This window comes from Silene latifolia, chromosome 1, assembly GCF_048544455.1.
Source record: "Silene latifolia isolate original U9 population chromosome 1, ASM4854445v1, whole genome shotgun sequence".
Lineage (NCBI taxonomy): Eukaryota > Viridiplantae > Streptophyta > Magnoliopsida > Caryophyllales > Caryophyllaceae > Silene > Silene latifolia.
In genome coordinates, this window is record NC_133526.1 from 170,547,560 (window position 1) to 170,562,734 (window position 15,175).

At 38.4% G+C, this 15,175-nt stretch overlaps 1 protein-coding gene across 3 annotated transcripts; it reads right to left on the reverse strand.

The window, feature by feature from the left end:
* Positions 1-592: 592 nt before the first annotated feature.
* On the reverse strand, positions 593-7,617 carry LOC141611475 (cytoplasmic tRNA 2-thiolation protein 1). 3 transcript variants are annotated; one of them, XM_074430021.1, is made up of 11 exons: positions 7,280-7,617; positions 6,666-6,780; positions 5,918-6,060; positions 5,236-5,355; positions 4,607-4,719; positions 4,381-4,473; positions 4,223-4,263; positions 3,341-3,407; positions 3,135-3,246; positions 2,128-2,314; positions 593-1,148 (listed from the first exon to the last, which is right to left on the reverse strand). In XM_074430021.1, exons 1-10 carry the CDS (start codon positions 7,361-7,363, stop codon positions 2,153-2,155), a joined length of 1,050 nt encoding a protein of 349 aa, XP_074286122.1. In that variant the 5' UTR covers positions 7,364-7,617; the 3' UTR covers positions 593-1,148; positions 2,128-2,152. The 3 variants fall into 3 exon arrangements, with proteins under 3 accessions (XP_074286122.1, XP_074286137.1, XP_074286129.1); XM_074430036.1 differs by having other exon boundaries at positions 928-1,148; positions 6,666-6,772; positions 7,280-7,449; XM_074430028.1 differs by lacking the exon at positions 593-1,148 and having other exon boundaries at positions 2,052-2,314; positions 7,280-7,449.
* Positions 7,618-15,175: the final 7,558 nt, after the last annotated feature.

Consider the following 15,175-nt stretch of genomic DNA (forward strand, 5'->3'; position numbering starts at 1 on the left):
TTGAAGGGGAGGGAAAATGGATCCCTCCATTTCCCTCCTCCAAGCCAAATTATTCTCTCCAACAAAGACAAGATTTGAAGGAAAAATCACCTCCTCCATTCTCCCTCCCCTCCCCTTCCCTCCTTTTCCCTCCTTTTTTGTTATCCAAACACACCCTATGTAGTTCACTTATCACATACATTTAGGCAATGGCGGACTGGGTGTGGAGGCAAGGTAGGCACATGCCCACACATCCTAGGCACGTGCCCATCCACTGGGAATTGACTCCAGCGGGGGCGAAAAATCTCAGTGAGGACAAATGGATAATGGTGTAAGGGAAACATGATAAAAGTTGGAAAATTTTAACTAAAAACTTTGAAATTTCGGACCATCAGAAGGGGCGAGGCTTTGGTGTGCAACTTTTTTTTTAGTCATACACATCTACTTTTTCCCTTTTTCCTAGTCATAAAGTTACAATTCCAGCTTCCCATGCCATCTTATATTCTTATTTTCTCCATATAATATAATTCATTTATAAGTTGATTTTAAATTTTAATGTTAATTGAATAGTTTTTCCCAAATTTACATAACCCAAAAACTACCGAATGAAGTGTTTTTTTTTTCCTTTTCATTTGACGTAATACTCATTTCTACTTTTTAGAATTTGTCCAAAAATTAAAAAATTGTGTCCTCCCAAAGTAAAATATTTGCGCCTGCCCCTGCTTTTTAGGTTTTAAAAAACAAAGAAAATCATTTAATATACTCTTAGGTTTTAAAAAAACAAAGGTATTTTATCCTTCCCAATACATCTCTTAAATCCGTCATTTTTCTTCAATTACGTATATAATTCATTGTAGAATAGATTTTTGATTCATTACGGCCCAATGCATACGTTTAAATAAAAAATCGATTCAAAAGCGAACATAAACTGGATAAACAAGGTATGTAAAAGTAGTACCCGAAAGTCTGGAACTCAACTTGGAGGAGGCAAGGATCAAGAAATGTTACATTGCCAAAAACAAGCTTGAAATTTGGGGCCAACCCCCCAAACTTTCATTATTCTTTCATCGGTATATATTTCAACCATGTACTCCGTATATGAATAACATCATCCCACATTCCCACCAAAGGGTAACGCCAAGAGCAGAGCTGAGTGGCTCAAACAGCATCTACAAAGTTTCCCAAAAATAAAAATTAGATACAGCTACCGACTACAAGAGTACAAGCATCACCTGTCTTCGGACATTTATAGCATTACACTCCTCTATGGTAGTAGCTTTTACGTACTGTATTGAGCTAATGTTCTTCCATATTCCAGGTCTGAGATAAAGATAGAGTTCAGTACCTAATAATACTCTCTAGTTTAAACGTTAAACAAACACTTGTCTAATATTGGGGTTTTCTACATGGTGCCTCCTAATTTTTTTAATTTTACGTGGTACTTCTCACATTTTAAAACCACCACTAGTATCCCTAAATTTAATGAAAACTTATTAAAACGCCTTAAATGATCTAATCATACTCTTTTAAAGGTTTAGTTTATGCGCCTCATTCTTAATGAAAACTTATTAAAACAACTGCTCTAATCTGCCTCTTTTGAAGGTTCAGTTTATGCACCTCGATTAATTTGTTGACAATAATTTGTCGAACCATTAACATAGATATTGTTTACTCAACCGTTCACATATTTTCTTAACAAAATTTAAGTATTTAACTATTTAAAAACTCGAATTTTAGTAGTTTCGGTAATTTTTAATTTTTTTTTACCAAATTAATGGGTACCATTACCAGACTGCCAGTGATGTTTGTAAGAAACGAGTGTACAGGTATATTTCCGAAAAATAAAAGGGTATCACGTAGAAAAACCTTTAATATTTGTCACACACTCACACTTCATAAACTCCAGGATTTTCTAGTACTACAACCACCAACAAAAACAACACCACCTAGGCACTTAGTATGACAGCAAATCTTGAATACTCCCTTCTCAAAAAGGACGACAGCATTCAGCAATTGACGCATTTGGCTTTTCTGGTCGAATTAGTTAAGAGTTTTAGCCATCAATCAGTGAATGTAATATCCTGAATACTAATTACCAGGCGAAACTCACAATTGCCATTTTTTTATTACATAAATATTCACACTTACCTGGCAGTTTAAAAGTAGGGCGTCATCAGAAATCTAAATCACCACAAGGCTTTCCCTGAACCTCTTTGGCTCCATTGATATGCTTTGCTTCCTTTGTACTGGAGTGCAGATCTCGGCTCCTCCCGATTCCTAGTTTGGGAAGACCTCGGTTCAGCCCTTCAAGCAAAACACAGGCTTTGCACCACTTCTGCGCTTCTCAATGATGACATTCAAATATTAGCATTTTAGGGACCTTTGCACCAACTTAAACAAAGCTAAGACTGCACAAGTTTTTAATATAACAAGAGTTGTTCGCCTTATCATGTTGGAGTACCAACATTCACATAGACATACGAAATTTCCATTGTGAGGCTTAGAGGTGCAAGCGTGCAAGAGAGTAAGAGACCACCAAAAGTCACCCGAGGAAAAAGTTCATAATATTTTTCATTACATACTGGAACTCTGGAAGGGTGTTTATGAGAAAATAAGTCTCTTTTGATACGATGCAACTTGGTTCAGTTGTAACTGGTTCACTCTCATTCAGATTTGTTTTTTCTGGCTAGCAGAACTCAGTGTAGTTAGTTTCTATGAAACTAAGGTTGAATCATGTTTCAAATGAAATGTGGCTTGCTCATTTTGGGTCTTCGATCAGATTCAATTCGGATATTTCAAGTTGGTTTTTCAAGTTCGGATTTGTTTTGCAAGTTGCCCTAGGACCTAGGTCTAGCGCAAAGTCAACCACCGCAAAGCTCCAAATTCACCATGTACTAGTTACCCCCATCCTAAATTTAGTATTCACATTTGATTTTGGTGCCAAACAATGTGAAGTTTAATCATTACTTTGTCATGTTGCAGTTATGGAAAAAACGCTTGTTCACACTTTCAATTTTAGAATATTGAAAATACATACTGTTAGTCATCAGACTTTGCATCGATTGACCACCCAAAGACAAATGGTGAGAATATAAATGAGATACAGTCATACAGCCATAAAGGGAGAATAAGTTTATCAACAAAGATGACATCACCTGGCTAGATATATAGCCACAGCGCTCACAGGTCCCCTGCTCCGGCATTTTGGTCGATGTGGAAATTCTGAAGTTTTCCCCTGATTTGATAATGTCAAGTATGGCTCTAGGTCTGGAAGGCATAGCGCAGAGTCTAGTAAGTACACATGAAAGGATCTCAAGCACATCATGGTGGCAAGAGGAAAAAAGACTGAATTAACATAGACCTAATTCTCTCTAAATCCTTGATAAACTCTCGAGCAAAACCGCGGTACGCATTTGGAGAGTAAATGCCTGCAAATGATACAAAATTAGCCGTTAATACCAATGCAGGAATTCTACCAACAAATACTGAATTACTCATAGAAAAGGTCAAAATATATATCTTGTGCATTCTTGATTGCTATCAAAGGATTCCTTTTCACACACACTGAGAACTGAACTGTACCCTACCAAACACATGTTTATATTGTCAATTTTGGTTTCTGTAAGAAGAATTTAGTGCCTAGGTGGCAATACTGGAGTTTTTTTCCTTAAAAAATACTCCCTCCATACCAGACCAATGGTAACATAGGGAATCTTGACACTATTCATGGTTGTAGGGAATCTTCGATATTCTTAATCTATAAGACAAAATATAATCGTGTGAGATCTTGTTTGATTTATCGTCATGAATGCTAAAAGAATATCAAATTTTTATAATTTTTAATAATGTGTAACTAAAGATATTCACGTTGCAAAACGTGTCTCGACAAGTGTGAAAAAGTCAATGTTACCATTGGTGTGGTATGGAGGGAGTATAGAATACCCCAAATTTACAAAAAAGGGCCGTTACTTCAGAATTTAAAATTAAAGACGTAAATGAAAGCATCCAGTCTTTGAAGATACTGAACCAACTGTTAGCATTGTGGTCATTATGAAAATTCAGGTCATTTACTATGTACTAAAAAATGAACACAGAAATGTCAACCAAGAAACAAAAGACTAGAATGCACTTTCAATCCAAAAAAAATTTAGACCCGACATGTAAGGATTAGCCTCTGCTGTTATTCTATCACAATAGCAATTAACAAAAGAATATAAAGCTACATAAGTTCAGTAATACTTACATTCAGTGGAAAAGTAATCAAGCTTCTTGAAATATGCGTACGTAAGCAGGTCAGTTAAGGTTTCGCGTTCAAAATTTTGTCAATTATTACTAGTATAAATATAATAACATGTAACTCATAACGTAAAATCACGATAAGGCCTTTAATGTAAAGGATATATAACAATCTCCTTCTCATATGTGTACTTGAATGGTTTGCATCTAGGAATTGGCCCATCTTCCCCAGTAGTTATTGCCGTGCATCTACTCAACCTAAAAAGAAAAAGACAACAAATTCTGTCGAGTTACGGGCACGGAAAATGGTAGTGCACAAACAGAATCCTACACACCAAAGTCAAAGATTTGCTGTAGCCACAGAACTTAACTGCTCTAACCTATGGAATACCTGGCAATATCACCACGTAATATGTTCAACAACACTGTTTCAGCAATATCATCTGCATTATGTCCTGTGACAAGCTTGTCCACTTTCAACATTGCAGCACCTCGATCAAGGGCCTAGAGGAGAAGCTAGCAGATTAAGGGAATTCAAGTAAACTTTTGACTTATATAGTTCAAACATCGTAACACCAAGTGAGATAGGTATTTTAAAATTTAAATGGGTTTCTACACAGCTGTTTGAAAGGGTAAGATCTTTGGCACAAGAAGAAGGGATTGATCTGTATCATCGGGCTTTGCTGATCAGAGGGCTTGCATGTCCCAAACCCTCCATTCCTTTACTACGCAACTCAATGAGTATGGTCGAAATTCCGAAATTTACCAGGAATTCTACCGTCTATTTCGGAAACCCAAGGACTCAATCATATGGATAGGGAAAATACAGGATTTCCAATCCTAGCAGGAAAAGGAGCGAAACGGATACTCAATTTAAAGTGAGTAAACAGAATTCCATACTCATCTCATAGACAGATATAAAATTCCGCGGAAAGCCGTATTCGACGAAACTTGTATGTACGGCTTGGAGTACAAGGTAGATAAGATATCAAAGCAGATGATGGGGAAAAAAAGACAAACCTGACGTCGGAATACTCCACAGAACGTACAGTTGTTCTTTAACCCTATCATCTTCACTATCTCATCCATTGTCCATCCATACAAATCTTTGTACGAAACAACTTTCAAGGGAAGCCCATACTGAAATTAGATGAAGAAAGCAAGAAATTAGTCATATTATGTTGCCAAATCGCAGCAGGGGAAAATATATTGAATGATCAGTTAAATTCATGAGCATGGTATCAAATCAATCATAAGCATGACTAAAGCAATCAGGAGACCAGACGGCACTCAAGAGTCAAGATTGCAGTTATATACTCAGCACATAAGTGACGTCCCAGAAACACAGATCAGTAAAGCAGGAGTTCACTGCATATTCGCTTTACTAAAATGATTACTGTTAAAACTTTTGGATTTTCAGTTGCGGGCATAACCAATCATGTCTAATTTGGCAAACAAATTTTATCAAGGGCCCAGTATTATACTATTATTCAATTTACTTCACAGCAAGATGTCAGGATCGGAACACATCATGTATAAAGCTTTTTTAGAAAATCTAAAGGGTTAAGCTCAATAGAATAGTAAATTAGAAACCCAATGCTTGCAATATAAATGGCTGATCAACTGCACACACCAAAATCATTTTTCACAGGAGCAACAACAGTCAGGCTTAATTTCAAGTAATCACAGAGAAATGTATCACCTGGACTTCATTCCTTTTCACAGTTTCAAGGGAATCATCTCTGTAACCTGTGATGCCTTCATCTACAGATAACAGGAAGAGATCCAAGTCATAGTTGTGTCGGTGATTCAACTCTGACAGTACATAGGCGAGAACAGTGGAATCTGAACAAAACAAACACTACAGTCAAAAGCTGATGATCCAAATCAGATTCAGTACACTCAAGAAACAATCATGAAGGATTACTCAACACAGGTAGACAAAATCATGTTCTTTTGTTTCAAAATCACAAAACAGTTTCTACAGTCATATGCATTGCATCAAGGATATCTAGCACCTATGTTATGTACAAAAAAACTGCGGTAGTGGAAGCCACTGCAAAAATCCATTGCAAGGATCACTCAACACGTCACAGTTCCGATCACAAGCATGTAGCTGAAGATGAGATAGTAGAGACAGAACCAGAGTACCAGACAATGCACCAGCTGTCCAAAAAGGCGTCTAATAGCATTATTTTTAATCTATGGTGTCAAACATAGAGGATGGTCTAGTTTACCAAATAATCCCTACTTTGACTTCACACAAACAGTTACCAAGGAAACCAAACTCGATCCTTTTTCAATTTCTTCTTTTCCCCTTTTCGCAGTGCAGAGAATAATAAACATAAACCTCAAAAGAATCACAAAAACTGAAGCCTTTGAGACCGAATATAACGAAAACACAACATTTTAGCTTAATAAAACAGGCAGGAAAATTGAAAAGAGGATACCTTTTCCGCCTGAAGCGCCAATGGCAACACGCTCTCCTGGCCTAAATAGCTGATTCTCCACTATAACATTATGAATCTCTTCTTCAAACACAGCATAGAAACACTCCCTACATATCTTTCACCCACAATACAATAATACATCAATAAATAAATTTAGAAATTTATGAATACTTGTGTAAGACGGCCTTACCCAAAAAATTTAGAAAAGCGACTTATTAATAACTAAAATTCATTTAAATGGGTCATGACATTCATATTGATTGGATACCTTTCACTAGTATAACGCGGTCTTACATGAGAATAACCATAAACTAATTGGGTACGCCATAAAGGATTAATCTTTCAGCAATACTAAACCACCTAAACCAAAATTAATCCAAGCACAGCAACATTCTCTTCATATAATTTACCCAGCAGAAGAAAAATTACTGTAATTAAAGTGGGAAAGTCAAATTAAATGAGATTAAACAAATATACTATACGCCCTTCGCCTCAATCATTTGTTTACCTTGGATTAAAATACGTTTCACAGTGAATAAAAAAGTAAATATATGATTGAGAGTTGAGACGAAAGGCGTATATACAAATTGAGGAACAAGGTAGGATTGAAAAACCTGTTGAAGGGTTTTGGGGCGTTTGAGAGCAGGTTTTGCTGAATTGCATATACAGCATAATCCATTTTTCGACTTCTTCTCCATATACGACGTCGTTTTCTTGATATACAACTTCGTTTAACTGAAGAATGAAGATGCTGGGTCGCTGGGATGACAAATACAGGCAATTGGTCTCTCTCAAGACGTCTTAGACATAAAATGGGTTAAATACTATTGTTCTATACTTCTATTGCAATTGAGACTTTTATGTGCTACTCGGATGTATTTTTGCAATGAATATACCAATTTTATTGTTTACTATGACCATTTTTATTGATGAACAATATCAATTTATTCATAATGTTCTTGTTGAAATTCCCAACCGTTCTAAATATAGTCAATTTTGTTCCCAAATTTATTTATTTTAATCGTATTTGTCCTTTTTATATGTAACACTTTCCAAGCTCATGTTTCAACAAAAAAAATTGGTTATCCTTATTGATTCGTTAAGAGTTCATTAATTTGATACGAATACTTTTTATTGATTATTTAGTTAAACTACAAACACTCTCCAAGCTCAATTTATATTGACATGTAAAAACGAGGTGAAAAGGGGAATGGATTTTGTACGTGTATCTTGTAATTAATGCTGAAAAGTTGATAGATTTTTCATTGAAAAGTTGGTTTGGAGTTCGAATATTTTCCAACGTGGAAATCCGGTTAGGTAATCCCGATGACTTAAATCCGATACAGAAAGTATGTTGGTGATTATAACCGATTTATTATTAACGTTATTAAGTTATAGACTTTCTCTGACTAAAATATCCTCTCTCTAATTTCCCCAAAAAAACCCCAATTCAAAACCGCCTGCTCCACCGCCTCCTCTGACCACACACCGCCTTCCCCGTCTCCCCTACCCAATCGCCGGAGATGGGGTCATTCCAAGGCCTATCTCCGGCGATTTATCGCATCTCAGTCCGTGTTCACTCCCTTCCGCTATGATTTGGCCTCTTGCCCCCTTGACGGCGTTCGGTTAGTTCTGTTGCACGACCGTCCGATTGTCTTCCGGGCCGCTTTCTGGTTTGATCTCGTGCCTTTTCCGGTCCTCCGATTCTCCGTCCTGTCATCGAAAGTCTTGCATGCAACCCTTGGGTGTCTCCCCTTCCCTCCGCCCCTCCCCCTACCCTTGGTAGAAATCGTCCTTTTTATGTCGTCTTGGTGTCGATGAGTTAGCTCATCTTGTTTTGGTTTTGGGGTCTTTGTTGTCGTGTTGTGGGATGTGTTGTTTGATTGCCTGCTTGCAATCTTTGCCTTTGGGGGTGCGGTTTGACTTTTCCTTTTCCAAATCTTCTGGTTGCTTTGTTCAAACTTCCAATCCAATGGAATACAAAGAAAACTACATAAACTTGTAATTTGAAACAGGTATAGTAAGGTTATTATAACCTCCAAAGTTTCTGAATGAACAACTAAAAATAATTTAATGTATAAATGTGAAACGAGTATATTAATAAGTGTTTCATCAAATGGGTTCATCTAATTTCTGTATAAAACGGATTTCAAGTGAAACCGTTAAAAGTGTGTCGTTTTTTGTGGCATTATGTGAGTTCAGTTGGATTGATCTAGTTGCATGTAGGGCCGATGGTCTGGGGAGTTTGGGTTTGGTGTCGGGTGTTGTCGTTGGTGTCGTTGTGTCAGCTCGGTCTGATTAATCGGTCTTGGTTTTGGTGGGTCCGTTGGTTCCGTCATTCTTTGTGTCTGAGGTCATGGTTTGGGGTTTTCTATCTTGAGATGTGTGTGGTATGGTGATGTCGGGTTTCTTGGCTGTGTTGTTGGTTCGGGTCGGATGCGGTGGAATCCTCTTCAAGCTGATGTCTAAGTCTTTTTTATCGTTTTTTCTGTTTTTCCAAATAATAAACTCCTTATGGTTTGGGGTGTCCTGTCCCCTTATCCACGAGTTAACTAGGCTTTCTGGTACTTTGCATCGGGTTTGTGTTGCACATAGCTCTCCGCGGTTTTACGGGAGGGTTTTGGTAAGGGAAAAGTTCAAGTGGGTTTCTAAGTTATTTCCCACCTATTTACTCGTTTGTCTTGGTCACGAGGTTCTGATTAGCGGGGGAGGTGTTCCAAAGTGTAGGAGTTTGTTCTCCTCTGGAGACAGATTTTCATGGTCTGTTTTCCGCCTTTTCTTTCTACGTCCTTGGGGCGTAAGTGCACTTTGTTCTCTCTCGTTGGGTGAAGGGGTTCGTTGGTTTCTTGATGACGTTTATCACAGCCAAGGAGATAAATCTCCAAGACGCTTCTTTGGGTCTTGTTGTAGGTACTTCTCTAAGCCGTCATGCCGTTTAAGACGAGTAAAGACGAGATTATGGGGGCTCTTTGGTCTACTGAGGAAGTATATCACAGCCAAGGAGATGAATCTCCGAGACTCTTCATTGGGTTTTGTTGTAGGTATTTCTCCGAAACTTCATCAATCAAGACAAACAAAGATAGATGTCTTCCTTTGGCCAACGGTGCTTGTCTATCGAAGAGTGTAAAGGATGTTTTTGAAGTCCAAGTCTGTGGCCTGCCTACCGTCGTACGCCACCAACACATTATTGCCAGCCGATGCATTTACCTTGTTGTTTTAGATTATGTTATTAGTAGTATTTTCGTGTTTTATGCTGTTGTTTATAGGTATGGTTTAGTGAGTCGTACCACCACAATGTAAAACACTTTCTTTACCGTTGTCAAAAAAAAAAAAAAAAATTATGAACGTTATTGTACTAGGAATAGTAATCCATGCCTAAAGTGACAAGGAAACAGGCAACTGAAATTTGGAGAAATCAAACTGATCACATTGGCTTAGCATTAGCTGTCAACTGATACTGAACTACTCTGTATACTGTAGTTTACATAGAAAGACTAAAGTGACGTAAAGCAAAGGAATTGAAATTTAGATTCAGCAACAAAATTGAGATATACTTTCCGTCTCAGTCATTTATTTACTTTTTACATACAGAGTATCTCAAGTATCAAACGTAAACAAATGATTGGGGACTGATGAAAGTTTATTCACATATCATGCTCATGTGCAGTATTTAATACAGTAACTGATTCATCTCAGATAAAAGATAGATACACCACAGAATTAACTTACAGAATAACGGGCGAACTTATGGGTCCAAGTACGGTCAGGGCCGATCTTGCAGGGTTCGCCATGATCCATGACGTACTGCCTCCCCTCATTGGGAGGAGCCCTTTCAGCATCATCACCGAAATCGTCTCCGCCGCCATCAACATCATCATCATCCTCCCATTTCTCCAAAATTTGAGGATCAACTTCAGGAGAAGGAGACCTAGGGCCCCAGGACCATAGCGGGATGGCGTCTAGCATCCCCTCCTCATCAAGACGAGATGGGGAACCCCCCGGCGTCGGTTTACTAGTTCCGGCATCAGCAGAGGACATGTTTACAGCAAAACTCACAAGTTAAAAAGAGAAATTTGTTGGTTTACCTTGAAGAAAAGTACTAGCCGGAGTAGCGACACTGAAGATTAGAAGAGAGAAAAACCCTTGGAAAGTTGGAGGAAAGAAAATTTTAAGAGAATGAAATTGGTGCCCAATTTCAAAGACTAAGTACCCTATTTATAGAGGAAAGCCCATGAAGAGGGACCAATCAGGGCGCAGCCCATGAAACGTCAGCCAATCAACAATCAGACACGTGTCAGACATGCAGCCACGGAATGTCAATCGTTGTTGTAATGATTGAATGTCAATCAATGCAATGATGACCAAGCGTCTCAAACACGCCCCTTCATATCTCTCTGCCTGTTCATCTTCCTCAGCAAAATCCTAAGTACCCGTTTCTCCGCCACAGGATCAACCAAGCGAAAGCACCGGCCAGGGGCAATCGAAAGCTCAAGACTCTCCACCCTGGTCTCAGCCAGCGTCATTGCCTTTTTCACATCGGATGTCCATTACACAACCATGTGGAGGGGGGATATGGTACGGCCTAGACAGAGTCACGCCGAGGTAGAAGAAGTCGGGGCAGAAAAATTTTCACTTGCGCAGAATATACACTCAGCATACATCGGAGCCCATGCCACGGCATAGACTACGCTGGGGGCAAATTGATGGGGCATATTCTCGCACCACGACTGGTCAACGTATTGAGCAAGGTCAAAGATATCCACAGCAAGTCAACGGCTTAAACAGCCTAACCGACGCAGCCTGTCGGCCTGTCTCTTGGGTCCCGGCTGGGACAACTTGTCCGCCGGGGCACACATCCGCGAACTCATATCCAAGACCCCTCGGCGGCGAGTCAACAGGGCTCGTCGGCCTGCCGTGGGTCCCTCGGCCGAGGGTAGATCAGTCTTTCCACCTGCTAGCCACTTGGCCACTACGTGACAAAAGGTGAAAGTCTATAAATACTCCTCAACTATCATTGAGGAAAGGATCCACAATTTAACCTAAGAATCACTATTCATCTGGTAATATCTTCCTTATCTCTCTACAATACGCACTTTGCTAAGTAACAACAACTTACCTCTCTAAGTTACTGACTTGAGCGTCGGAGTGAGTTCGCTCGGCCCAAAGCCGAGCCCTCAGTTTGTTCATCGTTTCAGGAGACCGCAAGGAGGATTCAACTAAGGACGTCATTCTACAAGCACGGGTGGTGACAAATAACTGCTCTGGAATTACACCCGGAACAGCACTAATTCACCATCCTGACAAAGGCCAAGGAATACTGTATTAACCGAGTGTCTTCTGCAACAAATTCCCAATTGAAATTACTGGTATATAATGACGAGTTGACGACATTTGATGAAGAAAACCCGTCATTAAATGCAGGTATGAGTTAGAATAGAGTTTATTAGTTGAGATAGAAAGTAAAGCACAAACAAACAAGCTCAAAAACAGGTCAAGGTGACTCAAATGGGTAACAGGCAGCAAATTACCAGAATGCAATCGAAGCCCATCAGATTAGAGCAACGTTAACAATACACCGCGCCACTCAAGATAAGCTTACTTCACAAATAAGCATACAAAGAGATATTCAATTAATAATTGATGAACTGATTCAGTGACAGGAATAATTGAGAATTGATCAACTGCAACAGAATGTATGAAATATATATGAACATTACAACTTATAGGCTACATCACGGTTTCGTGAAATAATCAGTGCTTCTATATAACAGAACAGATTTAAAGTAAGAAATTAGAATAGATGAAGATAATAATTAACAAAACAAAACTATTGCTTGAATACACATCTCTTCTTCAGCTTTCCTTTACTGTCCCTCCAAGGGCAACTTCGAGGCGCCATCAATGCTGAAACAACAATCTGTCTTTCTTCAACTTCCTTCACAGTTGGAGAATCCTTCCTTTTCTGCCTCGACACCAATTTCTGTTTTGATGTACATTCAGAGTCAAAACCGTCACATTCTTCTGCAACTACCTCCTCTGCACTGACAGTATGATGATGATTTTCCTGAAACTGTTCATCTGTTACTGCAACATAGCTATCATCATCATAAAACCCAACTGAATCTTCACTGTTTGCCTTAGAATTACTTTGTACTTCATTAAAATCAGAGGCATCATCATCATCATCATCATCATCATGACCATAAAACCCTACAAATGATTCGCTGTTAGCTTCTTCAAATCTACGCCTCTTACGAATTTGACCAACAAAGAACCCAGATGGACTAAACTCATTCGTATAATCATCAGAATTAGACTCACTGTAAACTTGTTCGAATATACGCCTCTTACGAATTTGACCAACGAAAAACTCAGAAGGACTGAACTCATTCGTATAATCAGACGACCTACCATCACTTCCACATTCCTCAAATTCCTCCTCCTCATGGCCATGAATGTAATTAGTCTCCTCTATCTGAACTCCATCATCAGTAGAAACACCGTGATTATACTCCTTTTCGACTTCGAAACTTCTTAAGCAACTATCGTCATCAAAACCATGATCCAATATATTAAAATTATCAAACACATCTTCTTGAACAAACTCAAAAAACGAACCGCAAGCCATCATTAAGGATTGTAACAAATTCACAAGTTAATTAGAATGATTTGTATTAGAGTTTTCTTTATGGGAATAATAATTTTGTTTATGTGAGATTGTTGACTTGTGTTAGTGTTTAAATACAACAAAGAGGCGGTTTGCTAATTTGCCTTGGTAGCTACGGTAATTTATTAGTAAGCGCGTTTTTTAACCTAAACTTTCCAAAACTTGATAGATTTAGGGAAAAAAAATTGGAGTTAATCCAGTCAATGGAGAGCTAATTACTTGGTTGTTACCATATTACCGTTATTGAAATTTCAAGTACCTCTTGCATTGGGAGTTTGGAAGCCCACTTAAAATGGGCTGATTAGCCCGACCCAGCCTAGTGTCATCCTTGGTCCGGGCTAGTGCCGCATTTCCTCGACCTGACCCAGACCACACAATAATTAAAAAAAAGGTATATGAAGGGCTAGCTTGACTCGACATCGGCCCGCTACTTAGTGGGCCAGGCTCAAGCTAGACAAAATTGACCCAACCCAGCCTGGTCCTTGTTTAGTCCCTTGTTTGGGGTGCTGGCACTCAGGTCGACCCATCTGCAACAACACAGCGCTCACCCCTAACTGTAGGTAACATTTCATTTCATGTAGCTTATTTGGTTAAAAAAGCTGCTTGGCAAACGCTTACAAAAAAATAAGGTACCTAGAATTTTGACCAAATCAAGTACCTGAAATGTCTTGCCAAACAGAGTCTTAATATAGTCAAATAATAAAAATTAGAGGATAGTTAATGTGTTACACAAAAACTCCGGAGAGACGATCTCTCAATAGCGTTATTGAGACTTGAGAGACCTCTCACATAATGGGGTGGTAGACCCACTGAATTTCTTTTTTCCTTATTATGTCTCCCACTAAATTAATGGGAGACGGTCTCTCATGAGATCTACTGTGTTAAGATCGATATTATTGTGTTGATATTGTATTTATAGATAGTTTTGTTAAAAGGAACATTAGACGATCAGAATTGTGGTGGGCTATGTCTATGTCCCTTTTGAAGTTACACAAATTCTTGTTTTAGACGGACACTTTTGGTCTTATTTGTCAGACGGATAAAATGTTGCCATTTTTTAAGAAAATGTAACCAATTAATTCACAAAATGTTATGACTAGAGGTGTCATTTTTTACCCTGAAAATGATGTGAACAATAATGGTAACATGTTATCCAAAATTAACAACATTTTATTGTAAAATGATGACATGTTACCCGTCTTATTTCAGACGAAAAGCAATGGTCTTAAGAAAAACGGACCGAGTATCCGAAATGGGTTGAACATTTGTGTTTTTTTAAAACCAAAGGTGCAACTAGCCAACTATAATGATTATGAACCCATACATGTATTCAAAAAACCAGATACTCCGTATTTTATAAGGGTGCTGATTTTCGCAGTACGTTTTTTACTCATCGCAGTACGCTATTGACAATTATACCCCTTTCATTTCTCCTCCCATTTTCCCTCTCTAGTCTCTCTCTAAGATATTCTCTCTAATTTAAAACATCCATTATTCTTTAATTTACGCACTTCGTTCATAAATTACACATGTACTGCGCAAACATACTCTTTTGTGTTTATAAATTAAACACCTATAATCTATAATCATTCCTCCGTACAGGTTTCAATGTATTACAATTTTCAACGACATTTTATGACTATACCATATTTCAATTTTCTTGAACTTAGATGCGTTACAGTTTGGCTTTATTTGCAGAGTTCCAGTACAATGGAGTGGTACATTAAAAGAAAAAAAGCAATTACTCTACAACCCCCTTATTACTTTTACTGCATACGAACGCCCATTAAGGAGTCGTTTGGTTGATCAAGGAACTTAATTTTCCTAGGAACTTCATTTTCAT